General features: G+C 48.5%; 1 protein-coding gene across 6 annotated transcripts in view; it reads right to left on the bottom strand.

Annotated features, from left to right (window-relative positions):
• Window positions 1–21,661, bottom strand: part of PLEKHA6 (pleckstrin homology domain containing A6) — a 138,012-nt gene that overhangs the window by 43,577 nt on the left and 72,774 nt on the right. For all 6 annotated transcript variants that reach the window (XM_082396384.1, XM_082396379.1, XM_082396380.1 and 3 more), the window contains exons 4-5: window positions 957–1,037; window positions 187–301 (exon numbers count right to left, since the gene is read on the bottom strand). In XM_082396384.1, coding sequence (XP_082252510.1) covers window positions 187–301; window positions 957–1,037 — 196 coding nt within the window. The remainder of the gene's footprint in view (window positions 1–186; window positions 302–956; window positions 1,038–21,661) is intronic.

Here is a 21,661-nt window from a genome sequence, read left to right as displayed (position 1 = left end):
TAAGGTTGAGAACCTCTGGTCTAGATTTTGGTCTTCTGTATGGTTCTGGTCTGAGCCCTCTTTCCTCCCCACTCTCCACTTCCTGCATCACGTCACCTGCTCTTTGGAACCTGCAGAAAAAAGTAAGCAGCCTAATACGTTTCCTAGGATTCCTCCCCAACAGCTTGCGTGGGGGACCGGACTTACCCGGACACTGGGCCGCTCTGGAGGGACCTCGGACACCATGTTGTGGTTGGATAGGTCACTGTTGGTGGTAGTTGGGCATTTCCCACCTGCTTTATTGGACATGTCCAAGGTCGATCTGATTTCAGGTTGACCAAAAAAGAAGTGACTAGTGAGACCAAGAAACAATGGGTGCCACCCATCCCTTTTCCCAACCCTGCATTCACTGTTCCAGCATTCAGCACAAATTAGGTCCCCTCAGCGCTCCCAAGGGGTCCTCTCAGTGGCTCCCGCTGCTTTTCCGAGATTATATACCAGTAACCCTGGACAGTCTCCTCTTTTTTTCCTGCAAATTTATCTTAAAAACCTAGACCCTAGGACTCTGGAACTTGGACTATGAGAGTCATTTAATTATCTTTTTTTCCTTTCATTTATTGAGCCAAGACCAGAGGAACTAGCATTTGGCTCTCGTGGTCATAGCAGATTCCCTCACTACTCTCCTCAGAGGCCCTGGGTGATTGATATGCCAGCCTCAGACATGTCTCACTCCTTTAGCTCAGCCCATGGGATACACCAACCTGGGACCTGCAAGATTCCAGAAAAAAGTGGTTGAGGGTATCAAGCCAGATGGGTCTCAGAAGTTTCCAGTCCTCAGAACTGAGGTGAGCGACCCGAAACCTCTCCCGCTCTCCTTTCTGACCCCCACTCCCTTCCTCTTCCTAGCTACGCAGAGGCAGCGGGATGATGGTGGTTAAGGACGGAAAGGCCAAACAGCAAGTAAGGGGTAAACGTACATTTTCAAGTCAAACTTTTTGTTTTCCTCTGGGACCTGGCCGGTCAGTGGGTGTAGAAATGTGTTCCGTCTTTCATTATGGCTGTGGAGGCAAAAGAGAGAGAGAGAAGCTGTGGTCAAGACGAAGAAGGCAGAGACACAGGCTATAGGGTGGACAGGCCCTCGGCAGTGACAGGGATGGTGACCACACAGGAGCTTGTTGCTCTGTCCTCCAGTGGGACCGTAAGCAGCAAGACAGAGGGCTGGGCTGTAGAAGGTCGTCTGGGGAGGGGAGGGGAGGGAAAGGGAGGGGAGGAGAGGGAAGGGGAGGGGAGGGGAGGGGGGTGGGAAGATGTCTTTCTGACAGTGTTAATTACTTACTAGAGATCCCCAGGCTGGAAAGAAACCCCACTTAACCCTTTCAGTGGCCATCCTGGGCATGTATGTGGGGGGCAGGGAGGGGCCCCAATAGTCAAGACTTGGTGTTTGGCTGGTTCCCTCCCAGGGACAACTCCTGCCAGGGCTCCACATAAAAACCGCTCACTCATTATTTGCTAAAAGAATTCTCTTGCAACCTTGGACTCCTTCCTCTCCTGCTCTATCTCTTTCTTCAAATGAAATGAGACATCCAGAAATTCCATCCTTGAGCTTGGGCTGGGCCCCACTCACACCCCAAGTCCAGGGTCTCCCCGTCTAGGGACTACCTGACTAGCCAACACCTCAGGAGCTGTCCAGCATTGAGGTGAGTGCTGGCTCTCAGTCAGATCTAATTAAGGGATGCTGTGGCCAGGGAGGGTAGTGCGGACAGCCTGCCAGGAAGCAGGGGCGAACATGGGCCAGGGCCGGGGTCTGTGCAGAGGCAGATGGGAGGCTCCCTTGGGAGCTGTGGCTCTTCTGGCTGGCTGGCTGCCAGGCTAGCTCCCGGTGGCTCTGCAGGGAGGTAAGGGAGGAAGGGCAGCAGACAGAGCTTAGGGAGGGGCTGGTGCAGAGGGTCTAAGCCATAAATGGCAGCAGTTTGAGATGGATTCTGCAAGCAGAGGGCCACCTGGCAAGAAAGCTGTGGGAGATTCAAGCGTGCAGCCAGTGGGGGGCTGGAACAATTTTAAGGTCCTCTTCACCTACCCCTCTTGGGAGATACTGTGAGAGCCCAGAGCATGCTCAGTCCACCCCCAGAAGCTGGTGCCTGCACAGAGCCTACCAAGGCTGCACGGCGGCTTGTGGGTCTTAATACCAGGCCACCACGCACTCCCACAGCAAAGGGCCAGCGCTCTGCTTGGCAAGTGGCAGGTTAGCTAGCACCAGGGGAAAACAGACCTCAGCGTGATCCCTTCAGCTGCATGAGAGAAGTAAAATAACCTTTTGGAGAGCACCTTTCCATAGCCGAGGATGCTTCCCAGCCCTTAAGATGTCTGCTGAAGCTAAAGATCATATCAGAGGGTATTTTTTTCAGCTTCCAAACCAGTCATGTTCAGATCGAATCCAAAAACATGTGGAAGTTAGAAGCCCAGTGGGCAGTGGCCACAGCCTCTGTGGAAATCTGGTTTTGCAGCCAGGACCCTAAATCTGGCCAGTGTCTATTCGGCCTGGGTTCTAACTCTAGCACATTGATAACCCGCTCCCTGCTTCTCAAACTCTACTCCTCCCTTCTTCCCAGGTCCAGTAAGGATGCTCTCCTCAACTTAACCACAGGGGATCTTTGCAAGGAACAGTAGCTGTTTCCAGTCACCCTCATCCCTGGCTCTGGCTCATCTAGGGGTGGGGGCAGGCAGTCTGTGACAGCTAAGATCCTTGAGGCACCAAGGTCTCTGCTGTTTCCCAGTGGCACAGATCACCTGCCCCCCTGACACCCCTCCACCCATTCCGTCCCCTTCGGCCCATTCTGCTGTACACGTTCCCTCTGCTAACTCTGCTGGAACCTCTCCTGCAGGCACTGATGGATAGATGGACGGAGAGACAGACACACACAGAGGCACACTCACAGTCTGCTGTCAGCTGGTACCAGTCTTTCAGAGGACACCAAATTTCTTCCTGCCCCAGACTCTCCTACCCAGCAACCCCTACAAATGACGTCCTTGCTCCATCCCGGCGCTACCAATTTCAAAACAGCTTCCCCTTCACAAGCACTGCAATGCAGCAACCATTGACCTAACTACTCTCCCTTCTCCAGGTCACATCGGGCAGGCCCCTCGCTCTGACGTCCCCGGATCCAGTGACCTGCCAACTCAGCTCTCACTTCACTTGGTTCACAGTCCACTGAAGAAATCCCTACCTGACCCGTCGATCAGCTCGAAACTTCAACATCTTTTTGGCAGCTTTGTCCCCTGTTTGGCAGCCTCAGAGGACCCACCAGCCACCCTGCTCGTACCATCCCTCTGAGAAGTAAGTCCTCCGGTCCGGCTCACAGGGCCGTGGCTGAGCTCCAGGCGCACGTGGCAGCGGCAGGCGCTGCTCGTTCCCCTCCTCCTGGCTCCAGCACCAGGAAGGGGGAGGGCCTCTCCCTGGGTGGTGGTAGGGGTGCCCAGGTGCCCTAGAGGGTCTGCAGCTTCCCAGCATTCAGACAGAACACTGCCCGGCAGAGTGCCAGAGGCAGAATAAGTGAGCAGGGGATGACATCTTCTCAGTTCAGGTGCCCAAGGAGAAAATGCAAAAATGGAGAGACGGAGTACAGGGAGCAGGTGTACAACTTCCAGGTAGTCTGACCTCGCCGAGCTAAGGACGCAGAGTAGCTGGGCAGACGGAGGAGTCTGGGGCTGCATTCCCATCTGCACGGCAAAAACCCATGCCAGCCCAACCTGCAGGAAGACAGCCCTCCCTGCCTCCCCAACTCCTAGCCCAGAACGCAGGCCCTTGGGCTGAAATCCACTTGCTTCAGAGAGACCCTTCCGACCCAGTGGGCACAAGGGTTAAATGAGGCTCCAGATTCACGTGCTGCTATTGTTGTTGCTGCCGAAGCCGGGAAGCTCTCTCTCCTCCCAGCCTGCCCAGCCTTCAGTACGGACGGGAGCAGAATGAACACGAAGCTTGTCTGCAGCATCCCCCTACACACTCCCTTTAGACACAGACCCAGGTTGCTTGCCCTGCGCTTGGGGCGGCCCAGCAGATGAGGGAGCAAGTGAAGCACATGGGCGTGGGTGTCATGGAGCCAGAGCTGGTGGTGAGGACTGGCTTCTTTGCTTGGGTGAAATGGAAGAAAAGCTCCTTCCCAAATCTTATGAGGAAGAGGGTAGCAAATGAGGCTCAGAGGGGGTCACCATGTGTTTATTTTTGTAAATCTGCCCAGATGCAATATAATAAATTCCAGCTGGAAACTGTCAGATCTGCTTGGGGCAGGGAGGTTTGCATTGTTGTTAGCTACTCTGAACTCTCCAGAGATCGAAGATGGTCACATCTCCCCTTTTCCTAACGTCCTCTGTGTCTTAGGGCCCTCCATGCAAGGGGCTTCTGAAGGTCATCTCTTCCAAGCCCTTGCCTCCAGGCAAGCCTGCTCTCCAATCAGTCTCAGTAAGTGCCTTGTTTGTTTGTGAAGGGTTCCAGGAAAGGAAGCTCCAGACCCACTGTTATCTTATACTGCTGAGATGTTCTTTTTTGATATCAAATTTCAGTTCCTCTGGCTTTTGATATCATTCCATTTTTATATTTGGATGACAGAATCCTTTCTGGCCAATGTGGTTCCTTTCAGCAGCACCAGGCATTCTGTTGACATCATAGTCTGTTGTTATGGCAATTATGTGATGTCAACAGACACTGAAAGGGAGGAGCTAATCTAATTTTTTGGATTGAGGACAGAACTCGGTCAGAGAACAAAGCAATCAGTGAATGGAAAAGGACAACATAATTATTTAACCCGTGATGAGACAAGCTGGGTGGATATAGCTGGGGTCAACAGCTGCTGATATTTAAGCAACTAATCCTAAATCCAAAAGGTCAATATATTCAGCCATTTAGTGGTACTTCTGCAAATGCTTTATCCTGATGACAAGTGGCTTCACTTTCCAGATCCCACCTCTCCCTATCCCTAATCCAGTTATTGGAGCCCTGCTGTGGTTATGGAGAGCTGGGCCCTCTCCTGATGCCTGCTTGGGGTCTCTGCCTGTGCACAGTAGGTACCCAATAAATATTTGTTGAATGAATAAGTGAATGAATGAACAAAAGAAACTCCATATGCTCTGATTTAATTTTTAGCCACCTGCATTTGGAGTTTGACATTCTATTACCAAGGGCTTCCCTATCTTTGCTCTCTCTTAAAATTAATTACTTCCTTTCCATGAGAGCAGCTCTGTTTCCGTCCCCTCACCCCTTCACTTAGCTCCCCTGCCTGGCTCCCCCTTGAATATATAGCTTGGCTTTGATCCATCTTCATTAGGAGGGGAAGAAAATTAAGCTCATCTGCAGAGGAGGAGGGGTGGAGGTGCATTGGGAAATGAGTTTTCTTCCTCTAGAAGGCAAAAATATCCCTTTTCCCTTCAATTTGAGCTCAGGGGCCTCCCACAGCCTTTGCTTAAATTGCAAGTTAAATTACTTCTCCCATGCCCACTGAAGATAGCACAGGAGGAGGAAGGAAGGCTCAAGGGTTTCCCCTGCTTGTTGAGGGCTCTGAAATCCTCAGGATTAAGTGAGCACACAGAATGCCTGGCTGGAGTTTTTTTCCTTTGCCACTAAGCTTCACAGATGACAGGTTTTCATTAGGTTAGACACCAGGAAGAACTTACCAGGTACGGAACATTAAAAAAGGGAAACAGGGACAGGTAATCAGTTTTTTTTTTTTCTCTCCTCTTCCCTTTCTTTTGGGATGTCAAAGGCCTCCATTACTCAAGAACAAATGGTTATGAATCCATCTCCAAATGGACTTCTTGAATTCCACCCAAGGGAAGGGGGAATCTCAAGCAATAAAGGAGATTTTGCTATGAAGGCTGGAGCATCCCTAAACTCCCGAGTTGCCCACTAGGTGTTCCCCTATCCACGGTACCTACGAAGGTGGCCCCAATGGCAGTGCCGTCAGTGAGAAGAGAATTGGCAACACCAGGCTTTCAGTCCAAGGTCCAACATGAGGGTGACTTGACTTCTTTGGCCCTTAGTTTTCTCACATGCAAATGAGGTACTTTCTAATTCTATGAAACAATAACTGGAAACTTTCAAAATGTGAAATATTTTATGCACAAGAGATAATGGCTATGATTATTCTGTTTAAAAGCAAATCAAGAGGGACTTCCCTGGTAGAGCAGTCGATAAAACTCCACACTCCCAATGCAGGTGACCTGGGTTAGGGAACTAGATCCTACATGCATGCTGCAACTAAGAGTTCACATGCCGCAACTAAGGAGCCCACCTGCCACAACTAAGGCCTGCCGCAACTAAGACCCAGCTTAACCAGATAAATAAATAAATAAATAAATAAATAAATATTTTAAAAAAACAAATCAAGAAATACGCTAGGTACTGGAGCTAGAAAATGAAAAACACACAGTCTCAGGCTTAAGATGGCAGTGGATGGAGCAGGAGCTGGGAATGCGGGGACTGGCATTCCAGAAGTGCCAAAACCAATAAATTACAAAGAAAAGAGGTAGATCCTCTCCATTTCCCAAGCATTTGTCCTCCATCTAGTTTGGGCTTTTCTACAGTTCTACGGACACCTGCAGCCTCTAACTGCAGGCGCTAGTGACAGCCTCACTACGAAGGTAACTGTGTACTGATTCATCTGCAAACATCCTCCCCAAGAATCGGTATCTATCTGGAGTGACACCTGGCACTACGCAGTCAAAAGCAGCAAAATCAACCCGGGTCTTCGTGACTCTTTGCAGGCATGCATGTCCACACGTGTGTGCACACACACGCACCACACACTCAGGATGGACACCCAGAGGTCCCTCCGTGATAAATACAGAATGACTACAGAGATACATTCAACTCCTTCCACCCTGGGCCCCTCTTGGTTATCTGCAGGACACCAAGCTGCGGCGTCCCCAGAGCTCCTGAGAATTAGCCCCGCCAGGCTTTCCCATCCAGACGAGGCCTTGGCTTCTGGCATTATCGCTCATTAGATGGAGAGAGGACTGCGAGGCGAGTGGGAAGGAGGGCTGCTATGGCCCGTCCCTCCCACTTCCTTCTCCCGCAGCTAGCAAATTCCAAGCTCAGACTGTCCACACACCAGGGAGGATTTCTGCAGCCGACAAAGGAGGCGAAGGGGGGGAGACTTCTGGCTCCTGCTTTCCACCTCCCCTCTGGATCTCATCATCATTTTCAAGGAGCTTTATGTGTTCTACCTTTCTCTCCCAATGAAAAACCAACTTGGTTTACATTCTCAACAATCCTGATGTGCCTGATTCCTTAGACTCCCACCAACCCCCATCATTCCTGGGAAAAAAATACACTTCCTAGCCAAGTTCTCCCCACCCAAATCCCTCTGCAGCCACACAAAGAGGAGGCCGAAAGGGGTCGGCCCTGGTGGCACCTCTAGGTATTTGCAAGCGGGAAAGGCCCCTCTACCTGACACTGTCTTTTTTCCAAATGCTGCCAACAGATCAAAATACCAGTCCTGCAGGCTCTAGGAACACAGCTGTCAGCCCTGTACTTGCATTTACTCTCTTCTCTCCTCCCTGCCCTCACTCCAGCCCTCGCTCCAGCCCTCCTCTTGTGCCACAGTCATTTCCAAACTGGCAAGATTAGAGTGTCTTCTCCAAGTAAGCTTGGAACATCCAAAAATGCTGGCTACTGGGCTGAGTGCCTAGGAGATAAGGCTCAGGCTGCTCTCTTTCCTGTTAAACTCTGCCTGTCCTCACAGCCCCTTCCCTGCCCCAAAGGGTCAAAACACCTTTTCCTCCCCTGCTATGACCAATCATGGAACACTCGGGGAATTTCACCTGAGTTTGGCCCCTACCTCAGGTAGAAAGCAGAAAAGCTGGCTCAGTAGCCAAGGGATGGAAATTACAAATCAGGGATCCAGATCCAGGCTTCCTCCCTTCCATCCTATGTGGATGTCCTCTAGTCTCTCACTATATAATCGCCTGAGCCTGGACATTCAAGCTTACAACTGCAGGTAAGGGTATGAGGGCCTTGTGTACTCTTTAGTCAGGGTAATGCTTCATTGTGTGTATGTGAGTGCGTGCATGTGTGTTTATGCGTGTGTGTGTGTGTCTGGTGAGGGGGAGAGTACAAATATCACTCAGGGGAAGTTCGTGGGGAATCTTCATGCTGATCTTCTACCCAAACTTGGATTATCTTATCTTCAAACTGATTATTTTACATTATGGAACTCCATTTGTCTTCTGAAAAATAAAGATAAACAGGGTGGATATTCGGCATAACCATGCCAGTTATTAAAATGCTGAAGTTCTTCCATATTGGTTGGTAAAGGGCTACTCTTCCAATAAGGAAGAATTTCAATATTTTAATAACTGGCCCTCCCCTCCTCTATGTGATCCAGAGACACCTTGGGGCCCTCCAGGATTCCAAGCCAGTGTCCTTTCTGGTTGATAAATTACTGAGTGTCATTGCTGGGATGACCATTCCTTAACTATCTGAACACCGACGGCCCTTCCAGGTGTTAAGAACTGTGATTCTGGGCACAGAAGTCATCTCAGGCAGGTCGGGAGGCATTTCCCCCCTCACATCCTGACCCAACTTGGAAAACTGGGGCAACCCAGCTCCCTGGGGGTCCTCATGCTCCTCGTCCTATGCCTCTGTGTTGTCCCTGCTAAGGGGAAAAGGAAATGAAAGGAGAAACAGGAGCTCTCTACGGCTCCAGCTCCACATTTTCCTTCTCTCATCCTTCCCCTGAGTGGCCCCCATCTAAGCCAGATAGAAGCAGAGGGAAAAGGGCTCCAGTCCCCTCCCCTCAGCCTCCAAGCTGCTTTCTCCTGACAGTCAGCAACTGGAAAGAGGCCCAAGAGGTAACGGGCAGAGCAATAATTAATTACCACCACCCCCCGCCACACACACCCCCGCGCCAAGCTCTGAGCCAAATCCCAAACCCCTACCCTTCAGAGACTGAGGAAGCCCAGCTGTCTGCTTCTAGGCCTATGGAAGGTCACTGGAACCAGCCTTCCTCATTCCTAGCTCAGCAGATTTGGTCCTGGTGTCCCACAGAGAGCAGTCTCCCCACCCACCCCAAGGGAACGAATTGTACAAAGTAAGTGTTTGGAGAGTAATGCAGCTGGGCTGGTGCCCCTCCTTCCACACCCTCAAAAGCTACAAATGCTTTCTTGGTTCCCAATCCAGCAATCTGCGGGCGTCAAGCTCTTCCATGCCTCAGTTTCCTCGTTTTAAGAATGAAACAGTAGTAATAAGTGGTGACCTGTTTAGAAGACAACACACATTTCCTACCAGACTAGACAGCAGAGGAAGAAAGGTGATGCTGCTCTGAAGGGGTAAAACAGGGAAAACATTAAACTCACGTGGTCTCTGGCCCTTGCTCTGGGAGGAAGGCAAAGCCCATTCCAGAGGCAGGGGAGCCAAGATTCACTGCCCCAGCTCTAGCGACAAGAGAGACAAGACAAAGTTCCTGTCTCCTTGGTTGTCCCCAGTCCCTGCTGCTTCTCCAGCCTGAGCTCCTCATCTCCAGGAGAGAAGAGAGCCTCATGGTTCAGGGGGGAGACTACAGCTCCACAAGGCCTGCTGCAAGAACACAGGGGTGAAAGTCACAAACCCTCTTGCTGCTAACCCCCATGGGCTACAGGTCTGGGCACTGTGTGAGATGTAGGGTGGGAGGTACCCAGAAATGTTAGTCCGACCACACCTGCCTGGGCGCAGAGGTGTGGGGGGGCAGCCACACACAGACTGCTTACAACCTGGACCTTCTGTGTCACTGTGCCTGGCCGGCACCTCACACCCAGGAACTGAATGGCTGTCTGGTGGAGTGGCTTAGAGGCAGGCCAGTGGTCTGACCACAGTGGGAGGAGGGAACATGTGCTGTTCTGCTCTGGGATGTTGAATTGCTAGTGCGAGGCAGGAGAGCTCAGCCTTGAATCCTCTCACAAGGGAATCCAATGGGTGGGTTCCATCTGCTCCACGGCCCCTCCTCTCCCCTCTCACTTCCTACTGGCCAGCCGGACTCTGATAAGAGTCTACTGAGCAGAGGCTTTGTCTGGGGGAGAAGAGAGCAATAAATCAATGGGAGCAGGAGGGCAGGAGCCTTGGTGACTGCTTTGGGAGAAGGAGGCCCCCACCTCAGAGGGCTGCATGGGGTGTGGATGCAAAGGCAGGTGGGATGGCAGCAAAGGTCTAGTGTGAGCACTGCTTCTCACCTGCCCCCTGGAGGGCTCAGCTTCTTGTCTCTCCTAGATTGGGAGTAACGGGTGAGCAGGGATGCAGATGGATTGTGGGAAATTTTGAACGCCTTCTTCTGCAGGGAGTGAGGAATCTGGAATTTCCCATGTACTCAGGGAGCTTGCTAAGGGCTCGAAGGGCAGAGGAATCTCCCCGGATTGCTGTCTGCTGTAGAAAAGATCCAAAAAGAGCTTGGGGACAAGGGCCACCAGTGCAACCAGCCAGGAAATGACTGTGTCTGGAGAGAGACGTTGTTGCCTCCACCTCTGTGTGCTGAGAAAAATCACTGTGAGCTCCCCTGACATCCCAGAGAGGGAAAGTGAGACCTGGAAGGGAAAGGACTTGGAGAACTTTTGAAGAGAGCTGTAACATGAAAACAAAGAATGGCTGGCGCATGGCTGTGGCTGAGCAGTACTGACCTCTTTACTTTTCTGGGCCTCAGTTTCCCCATCTGTAACATGGAATGATACCGCATTGCTGGGAGGGTTAAACAAGATCACATACTTAAAGCACCTAGGAGAACGCTTGGCACCTAACAGTTGCTCAGTCAGTGGCTGATGTCATAATCATTTATAAGATAAAGGAATGAAATAAAACAAGGAGCACAATTCCATCTAATTTAGTAGCTGCTAGTCATATGTGGCTATTTACATTTTCATTAATTAAAACTAAATAAAATTAAAATTTCAGTTTCTTCGTCACGCTAGCCACAGCTCAAGAGCCACCATGGCTAGAGGCCACCAAACTGGACAGGACAGTTGTAGCATGTTCCACCATTGTGGAGTATTCTATCGGACAGCACTGGGCTAGGTGTTCTCTAAGCCGCCTTCCAGTTTTAATATTTTTGGACTCTATAAAACACATAACTCCAAAGCAGTCTGTCCTTCTGCCAGCTGATATGTGCTCAGTGTCCTCAGGAAATGCAAGTTCTCTTACAGTCCTCAGCTAAACAAACAAACAAAAAAAAAGGAAATCTGCTACCAACAACAATAACAAAAAAGTTAAAAATCTAAAATCAAATGATACATTCCAAAGTCCAATCAAAATTAATTTGGATAATACATCATTTTAAAATATATGCATTAAGACTCCCCTCCAGGGCTTGAAAATATTGTTACTAACAGCCCTACTGGGGGCAGGCCCTGGGGGAGGCAACTGGGAAAGGTTACAGAGAGGATCATGGAGGTTGGAAAAGGGGAAAGAACAAGGAACTGTCTCTCCTTCCTGCCTCATTTTCCTTCTTGGATTGGCCAACTTCTGGTGAGGCTGGAGGGAGGAAGAGCAGACAGGTCGGCTGCGTGGTCTGCAGGGTCCTGCGGTCCACAGTGGGAGGAGCCAGCACAGAGGGGAAGAGAGGCGAAGAGGAACTGCCACCGAGGACAGCAGGCTCAGGAGTCTTCCTTCCCTTGCACTTCCCCTGTCCCCACCCCGGCCCCCACCCAGCCAGGAGTCTGTGGTAATCACAGGGGTCCAATCTGTTCCTAAACAAATAGCACATGAAGCAGGTGCCAGAGTGTGTCTATTGATAACTGTGGCTTAGAGAGGGGAGGGGAGACGATCTCAGAGGAATGGAAGAGGCGCTCCCAGACCTAGACCCTGCCTGGAGCCCAGGTAAGGGAAAGAAGAACTTGTGGAGAAAAGGAAAGTGGGGGGGGGGGGGAATCAGGTAAGGGACACTGCTGGCCCCTCCCCTGTCCCCCTGCCACGCAGTAGCCTTGAAGGAAGAGTAGGCAGGGTTGCTAAGACAAGAAGAAACAGACGCTTTGGGAGGAGAGTAGAGAGGAAGAAAGGGAAAGGGATGCTGTACTGGTCCCGGTCAGGACAGAAGCCATTCTTGGTAAGTGACACCTGATTAACAGGTGAGTTTGCCTATGCCTGTTGGAGCATAGGAACACCATCCTGCTGCTGCCCCTTGTGGCTGGCCTGGGAATAGCGCCGGCTATATACTTCGCAGGGTCCAGAGCAAAATAAAAACGCAGGGCTCCTTGCTCAAAAATTAAGAAGTTCAGGATGGCGACAGAAGAGCATTAAACCAAACCCTTCTGAGGACACAGGGCAACTGTGCAGGTTGTATGCCCACGAAGCCCTCCCTGCCCGGGAATACCGATTCCTCTGGGCTGCTTCTCCTGGGAGTGTGAGGACAGAGGGTGGCTAGTCTTATGTGTGGCTAACTCTTGGTACAAGGCAGAACACGGAAAGTGGCCCGGCTCCTCCCCCAGTCCCGACTTCCCCCTCTTTGTTGGCTCACACGCCCAGAAGCTTGGCTGCATTTGCTCCTGTCCCACTGGGTCTGGTGGCTGGCACCTCCCCCTTACCGTGCCGGGTTTCTGTCTGCCTGTGGGCAGCTTAGCCGGAGGAAGCACCACAGCTGAAAGCCACGGGGGTTGGGTTTGCCTTATCTCTCAAACCTGCCTTCAAGACTGGCACAGGGCGCACTCTGTTCCTACCCAACAGACCCTCCAGGGCCGCCTGCCATTATCATTCTGTCATCGAACCTTTTTCCTCCCGAGAAAGAGGCAGGGGGACAAAAGGGCTCCTGGCTAAGAGGGGGTAAAGTCAACATTTCTGCTTTGGAGACAAATCAGGCTTTCATTTTTTTGTGCACGCATGAGTACGTACACACACACACACACACACACACACACACACACACACAGAATCAGCTGAGAAAATTCCGTCTTAGCACCTCCTCCAACGAAGCCAAGAAACTCTTGTCCACGTTCCCTGCACAAGTCTGACTTGTCATGAGAAGGTGCCTGGGTCAAAGAGGCCCAATATTTGGAGGGAATGAGGGTCCTGAATGGGCAGTTGGGGGCAAGGGGACAACAGACATCTAAACCGAAAAGACTGGTTCTCTCTCTTCCTGGATTTGTTTTGCTCCCAAATGACAAACTTTATCTTCTAACACGTTGAGTCCCCGCCAACTCTCTGCTCCACCCCCATCCCTTGCATCCTGCCTCCTACCTCTCCACACCTGACTTGAAGTAAAAAGAATAAAAGGCAAGGCACAGTTATGCCCATCTCCTTTGGCTGTGCCCTCCCTGCCTTCCTTCCGGGCTGGTCCCAGCAAACGGCTGTGAAGAGGCGGATGGTGCTTCTGCCCAGGGCTCCTGAGCCCCTCTCCGGAGACAATGGCTCAGGGAGAGGGGAAGAGCAGGGCTCCAGCTTTGTGTGCAAGGTGGCCACACCAAACCATTGTCTCTGCGTCAGGACAGACAATGATGTGTATTTCCGGCTTCTGTGCCAAGTAGTTCACACCCCTTAGACTAAGACAACCCTAAAGATTTCCTTCCAATAAATAGGAATGATACCGAAATCTGGCCCCAAGCTGAGAATTTGTATCCGGTTGTAACAAAAGCCCACTCTAGCTGATGGAATGGGAATATTGGTGCTCTCTTACCTGCTCCAGAGCCACCCAGACAAATATATAGCAGACAGATAACCTCTCACTCACCGGCTCTTCTCTGTGGTCCCCTCTGCTCTCGCCCTGACTCCTTTCACACTCAGGAATAGGGAAAAGGTTCTCCTTTAACACTCACCAGGTCCCTGGTGGGTAGCAATCATTAACAGCCACACATGCTGACTGGCCTTAACCCCTTCAGTGCTGGTTGCCTCCAGTTGGCTGATGGACAGCCCTGTCCCCTCTTCCCAGCTCTGAGAAAGTGGCAAGTCCCACCTTGATGCCATCCACCTGAGTAATGCTGCTGCCTCCCATGTGGAAAGCAGGAGCCCTCTAGTCCCACCCAGGCTGCCCCGCCTGATTGGAGCACGCTGGCAACCTGAGGTGCTCGGCTCTGGCATGATGCCCAATTGGATGAGCCCACATTATGAAATATTTGCCTAGCAGGCCAATAGAGGAGCCAGGATTGGGGGGAGGGGATGATATTTTTATTTATTCCTGGAGGAGGGAGAACAGACAAAGGTAGTCATAGCATCCCTAGCCCTGGGCCAGGAAACAGTGGGAAGGTGGTCTTCAGGTCAATGTATGTGCCTCTAGCCTCTCTGTCTAGGTACAGGGCACAATCCTGGAAGGCTTCTAAGCAATTTCAGCTCCTGGTTGTTTAGCTACAGGGTTTCTTTGCCTTAATAATGCCCTGACTCACCCAGGAGTTTGGAGCTAGGAATTGTAATAGAAACGAAGATGGACAATAACTTGACAGGCAAAGGATTGCTTGTAACTGCACAAACTGTGTGTCACGGGTGGTCTTCTTTATATTTCAAAGTTGCAGAAATAATTTTGCATCTTTGGAGGATGCAGAAGAAAGGTGAGCAGGAATGAGTAGAGTCAAATCACCTCTTTATCCCTTTAAAAATAGGCAACTGATTTGGGGAAATCTAAATCCAGCATAGAAGTATCTACATGTAGGACACATGCAAATCTATGCAGATATGTGCAAATGAGCAGCTCCAGACTTTTCAGAGTAAGTCCTTGCCAGGATTTTTCTAGTTTGAGCAAAAAATCAGGTAGTCTCCAAATCCAATAACAAAGTATCTCATGACAGCATAAGGATATCAGTAGAGGGAGCATATAGAGGTTAATAAACATATTTATGGAACATTTACTACATAGAAAGCCTTGAAGTACAGTCTAGTAGCGTTTTTAAACCATGATCATAAACATGATAGGCTATACAGGAGAATGCAAGTGCCCTCTTTCTCCACACCCACAGTTAATATCCCCTTCTCCTTTCAGGCCCCAGTGGGTGGTCAGGCTGCTCCACTTCGTGCCAGTCTGAGTCTAGTAGCTGCACCTCCTCTCATCACCCCTGGTTCCTGTTTGTCAGTAGTCCAGTCACTGTGGCTCAAGACCCTGGCTTAAACCTGCCAGGGGGCCTTATCTTATCTCCTGGGCTGCCTTCCCAGCGGCCTGATGGCTGGTTGGCCCTGATCTCTTAAAGGGGCTGCATGCATTCCCACCTGCTCCATTCACCCTCAAGAATACCCCAGAAATCTAGGGCTGCACTGCCTGTGGAGGGTCACGTTCACCATACCACCCCCTCCTCTCACATCTGGCTGCAGGGCTGCTACAGTATGATTTATTAACTTAAAATGGGCAAAGATGCTGATGTTTTTACATGCTTTTAAATGCTTATCATATCATGTAAAAGCCCTGCATCTCAGTATTTACAGGTTCCTGCTCTGTAAAATTGAGTTTTAAAGGGGGAGAGGGGCTCAGGATAAAAAGTCAATATAGAAAAATCAGTTGTATCTCTATATACTAGCAGCAAACAATGAAAAATTGAAATTTTTAAAAGACTACTTACAATAGGGTAAAAAATATGAAATATTTAGGAATAAATTTGACAACAGATGTGCAAGACCTATATACTGAAAACTGTAAAACACTAGCGAGAGAAATTAAATAAAATATAAATAAAAGGAGAAATATACTCTTTGTATGGAAAAGGAAATTGTTAAAATATCAATTCTCCACTTACTTTCCTATAGAGTCAATACAATCTCAATAGGTTCTTTGTAAAAATTGACAAAGTGATTCTGAAATTCATATAGAAATGAAAAGGACCTATAATAACCCCAAAAAATTTAAAAAAAAAGAATAAGGTTAGAAGAATAAAGAATAAAGTTAGAAGTCTTAGATTACCTGACTTCAAGATTATAAATCTACAGTAGTCAAGACAATGTGGTATCAGCATAAAGATACATGTACAGATAAATGTAACAGAATAGAGAGTCCAGGAATTGACCAAATGACCATGTATATATGGTCAATTGGTTTTCCACAGAGGTATAAAGGCAATTCAATGTGGGAATGACAGCTTTTTCAGTACATGGTGATGGAAAACTAGAGGTCCATATACCCAAAACAAAAACAAAACCCCTTGACCCTACCATTAAAAATGAACTCAAAATGGACTAAGGCCTAAAATGTAAGAGCTTAAACTATAAGATTTCTAGAAGAAAACACAGGAGAAAATCTTAGTGATTTTTGGTTTGGCAAATTTCTTAAATATGACACAAACGCACCAACTTTAAACAAAATATCAAGAAATCAAACTTCAGGGACTTCTCTGGTGGTGCAGTGGTTGGGAATCTGCCTGCCAATGCAGGGGACACAGGTTCAAGCCCTGGTCCGGGAAGTTCCCACATGCCATGGAGCAACTAAGACCATGCGCCACAACTACTGAGCCGGCTCTCTAGAGCCCATGAACCACAACTACTGAAGCCCATGCACCTAGAGCCCATGCTCCGCAACAAGAGAAGCCACCACAATGAGAAGCCACCACAATGAGAAGCCTGTGCACCGCAACGAAGAGTAACCCCCGCATACCGCAACTAGAGAAAGCCCACGCGCAGAAATGAAGATCCAACACAGCCAAAAAGAAAAAGAAATAGAACTTCATTGAAATAAAAAACTTTACTTCTCAAATGATGTTGTTACAAAAATAAAAAGGTAAGCCATAAACTGGAGAAAATATTTGCAAAACATGTGTCATAAAACTTTCATCTAGAATATATAAAAAACTCTTACAACTAAATATTAAGACAGCAAACACAATAATAAAAAAAAGGTGGGCAAAAGATTTAAACCGACACTCCACCAAAGAGGATATACTATGTCAAATAAAACACATGAAAACATGTTCAACATCATTAGTCATTAGGGAAATGCAAATTGAATCCATAATAACACTACACACACCCAGCAGAACTGCTAAAATTAGGACTAATCATACCAAATATTGACAAAAATGTAAATGACCTGGAAGTCATACCCTGCTGATGAGACTATAAATGGTACGTCCACTTTAACTTTTTAAGAAACTGCCAAACTTTTTCATACAGTTCAACATACAACCCATTGATTCCTAGGTATTTACCTAAAAGAAATGTAAGCATATGTCCACACAAAGACTTGAACAAAAATATTCATAGCAGCTCGTTTGTAAGAGCCCCAAACTGCAAAAAACTCAAATGTCCATGAATAGGTGAACACAATATGTGTTACATCCATAAAGTGGAATATGACTCAGCAATAAAAAGAAATGAATTATTGATATACATAACAACATGGATGCAGCTCAAAATAATTGTGCTGAATGAAAGAAGCCAGACCCCTTCCCCCCAAATAAAAAACCTATTCTGTATGATTCCATTATACAAAACCCTTACAAACATAAAACGAATTTATAGTGGCAGAAAGCAGATCAGAAGTTGCATGGACATAGGGTAGACAGAGGGATTTCAAAAAGGCAGGAAGAAACTTTGGGGAGTGATGGATATATGTGCATTATCTTAATTGTAGTTATGGTTTCAAAAAATGCATCAAATTTTACCCTTTAAATAGTTTATCGTAAATCAATTATACCTCTTATAGAGGTATATTATATGAGACATTAAAAAAAAACGCAGCACCTACTCCTGGGCCTCACCCACTATGTTTTATACTGTGATGAATGTGGGCAAGTGAAGGCGGGGTGGGCACGGATTCCAGCTTTTCATAGTGATCCGCTTTAGTCTGCTGGTTAAAGACAGGAATGGACATGGCCTTGAATCAGCCTGGACTCCTCTCCTGGATTTAGGTCAAATAATGTGGCAGACCTGAATGTGGCCTTTATAAAAATAAAGAATTATTTGTTTTATGACAGAAGGGAAAATATCAGGTAAAACCCTGTACAGTTCACAAAGCCCTCTCATCATTATCTCACTTGATTCTTTTACGGTCTTATGAGGTAAGCAGAAAAATATTAACACTCTCATTTTACAAAAAACAAACAAACAAACAAACATAAAACCTGAGGCTCAAAGAGGTAAAGGGTCTTGACTAAGATAACCCACCACCTCCTACATGGGAGGCAAGGCTAAACCCAGAGTCTCTTAACCTCAGTCTGGAGCTCTTTCCTGTTAACACGCGGTCTGCCCACAGCCTGGCTGACACGCCCGCCTGTCCCTCAGCCCTGGCTCCGCTCCCAGAGCTGTGGAACGTGAACCAGCATCGTGGTGCTCACCCCACTCTGGGTGGATGCTTTTCTACAGCACAAGTGACAGACCCAGAAGGGGCCCCAGGATGGATGAAAACAGGGGCAGATCTAGGGTCAGAATAGGCTCAACTAAGGGGAACCATGCAGTGTTAAGACAGGGGAGACTGGGAGAGATGAGGGTATCTAAGGATCTAATCAGATCACACATCTGATGAGAAAAGAGGGGGGAAAAACCAACCAAACACCACTCCCAAGGCAGGAAGTCTGGTGGGTGTGGAAGCAGCTGGAAGCTGTTAGAGGGCTCCAGGCCTCTGCACCCTTCCTCTCCCTCCTCCTCTGTCCCCCACCCTCCCTCCTCCTCCGCTCTGGCCAGGGCCAGGGCTGGCTGGGAGCCCCACCTCTCTCTCTCCCTTGTTCTGAGGACGGGATGACAGGAGGGAGGAAACCCACTCTGCAGGGCATGGGGGCACAAAATGTAAGAGGCATCTAAAAAGTCAATGATCGAGATTGATAATATTTTAATGTAATATTTTTTGGAATAAAAATTAGTGCAAAAAAAATCCATGATGAATGAAATATCATTTTAAATAAAGACCAGATCAGTATTACTCAATTTCCCTTTAGCCTGAGGCTCCAACATTGCTTGGAATGACACTGTTACTTATCCTGTTGTTATTGAAAATGTTGATATTTTTGTTCTTCATGAAATTTTTGCACTGATTTTGATTTTTGAAAATATCGCATTAAATGTTATTTATCTTGATTACTGAGTTTTTTGGCATCCTCTTAAATTTTGTGCCTAAGGAGAGTGCCTCAGTCACCTCACCCAAGTCAGCCCTGCTCAGGGATGAGACTGGGGGGACTGGGAGGGAAATGGGGAGACTGGACAAGGCCCAGAAAGGGCCAGAGAGAGGCCTGCACTCTTCAAAAACCTCCGTGCATGAGAAACAAAGAAAGGCTGAGGAATTATTCCAGATTAAAGAGGAGTAGAGACATGCTCCTGGATTAGATTCCAATGACATTACTAGAGCAACTGGTGACTGTCTATTAGATAATAGTATTGTATCAATGTTAAGCTTCCTGAATTTGTTGATTGTACTGTGTTTATGCAAGAGAATATCCTTGTTTTTAAAAGAAAGAAAAGATAATGAAGTAATAAGGGTCAGAGGGTGACAGCTGCCTGAGAGCTACATTAAGCCAAATGCCCCTCTCTCTCCAGCCTGTCTTTCCTCCAATTCCAGGCAGTCCCGAGAGGGACCAATGGTGATGGCAGGAAGTCTTGTCCAGAAGACTAGGTATTGGAGGGCTGGTTGGACATTTTCTTCCCGAAACAAGAATTAACCTTGACAACTGGCACAGAAAAGAAAGGAAATTAACACCTACCCAAGGCATGACACTAGCACATTCTCTGCTGAACCTCCCGAGATACGTACTGCTGTCCTGCAACTATGGAGGAGGAACCTGAGAGGTCAGGTAAGCAGCCCAAGGCTACACGGTTCGGAAGTGGGAAAGCTGGGATTAGAGCCCAGGACACAGCCCAAAGCCAGTCTTTTCCCACTTCAAGTTCCTTGTGCAACTTGAAATTCCCTTCTCGTGCATCATCCTACAAACTAATCCTTTAGTTTATTTTTGCTGAGTTGAATCTGCATTGGCCTTGAGATTTTTGGCTCTGGAGTCAGACTGTCCCAGTTCCAATTCTGACTCTACCAGTTACTACCTAAGGGGCTCTGAGTGAGTGACTTAACCTCTCTGTGCTTTCATTCCCCTATCTGTAAACAGGGATAATATAAACTCCTACCTCAAGGGTCTGTCATAGGATTAAATGAGATTATACAAGCAGAGAATTCAAGAGAGATCCTGGCACCTAGTCATGTTCAGTAAATGCCAGTAATCATTATTAACTGTCTGCCTCTGTCTCAGATCATTCACTCATGGGAACCAATGGCCTAATTTTTGACTACAAAACCCCTTAGCACTTTGACACGTGAAGATGAATGCTTAATAATTGCTCCTAAAGAAGTTATCCATCAAGATGGCACTTTAGATATTCCTCAATCTAGTTTGTAATGTCTTTAAGCCACCACCCACCTCAGATCACTTGTGATCATCTGAGGCAGACCCCTTACCCTTAGGAGCCAGAATAATCAACACCTAAGAATCTCAAAGAGGAGGGAGGTCTGCCCTATCATACTCTGAACTAGGAGGGAGATTCTGTTTTTCTGTGTCATGTCACACTTGGAAGTTAAAAAGCAAGTCAATTCTAGGGACTACATCACTGGGCTGAAGGAGTTGTCTGGGAAGACCCAAGTTCTAGTGCTTGTACTGCACCCATCCAGCTGTATAATGTGGGCAAGTGCTTGCCCCTTGGGGCCCACTGGGCCTGAGCAGGGAATTACCTTGCGCATAGAGTGATTGAGAGGACAAAAGAGGCTACCAAGTCCTGAGCACTTCAGGTTCCTTGAGAAAGCTCCTCTGGAGCTCTCTCCCTATTTTACAGTTTGGGTCCAGCTGAGGAGGACCCACAGCATGAGAAGGAAAACAAACCAACAGATTATGCATCTAGGGGGCTGAAGAGGGGCAGACCAAGGGCAGGGTGCCCAAAGGTCAAGCAGCGGTCAGATTTAGCCAAGATGGCCCCTCTGTGACAAAGGCAGAGCTGGAGCAGGGCAATTTTCTAACTATAAACAGAAACTCAAGAAGCCCCAGGCCACACACAGGCATGTGTGAGGATGAGGGTAAAGCATGGAGGACACCGGGTATTGTACGTAGAAGAAAGGGCTTGTGAAGTGGCAGCAAGGGAAGGAAGGAGGGTGAGTGAAGGTGGGTGCATGAGAATGGAGGGGCAGAGCCAGGTCTGTGGGGCCTGAAGCTTATACAATTTGGGCAGTTCTTATGAAGAAAAAGACTACAAGTACAAGTTAGAGGGAGCCTTGGAAGGCGCTGGTGCGAGTGGGAGGCTGAAGCTAAGCTGCACCGCTTCCCGGTAAACTCGCCGCCACGTCTGTCCGTCCGTACCTCTGAACTCAGGCACAGCTCACACACCTGTGTTTGTCTGAGCCTCCCAGCCCCTGCCTCAGCACTGTTTCTCTTTCCCATCACACAGTGCTTTGCCTGACCTGATTTATTTTTCATGACAGAGAGCACGAAATAGAGCCCCCATACCCTGGAATTAAATTTCTCTCCACCTCAGTGCAATGGGTATTTGGATTTTGTGCCACTCCCCAAACCCCCTCCAATGCATTGCACCATCACCATCGCCACTGGGGCCACATCTCTCCCTACCCCACATACTTTGCTATGGGTAGCCCCACCTTCCCCAAAGGGCAAGGCAGGGGCCCTCCAAGCTGCCAAGAGGGGTAAAACCGCAGCTCCCCCGGCCGCCTGGCCCCTGCATTCCAGCCCTGCGCCCAGAGTTTGACCTTCTCTGTGGCTGCTGCAGATGTGTTCTGTGTTCCAGAAATAGCTCAGCTCCTGGGTCCCTGCAGGCCCTCCCTCTCCTCCACCCAGAGACACCCCCACCTCACAG

Source organism: Balaenoptera borealis (assembly GCF_965194805.1).
Source record: "Balaenoptera borealis genome assembly, chromosome: 1".
Taxonomy (NCBI): Eukaryota; Metazoa; Chordata; class Mammalia; order Artiodactyla; family Balaenopteridae; genus Balaenoptera; species Balaenoptera borealis.
Note: the sequence above shows the minus strand (reverse complement) of the source record. Positions and strands in the feature narration are given on the sequence as shown.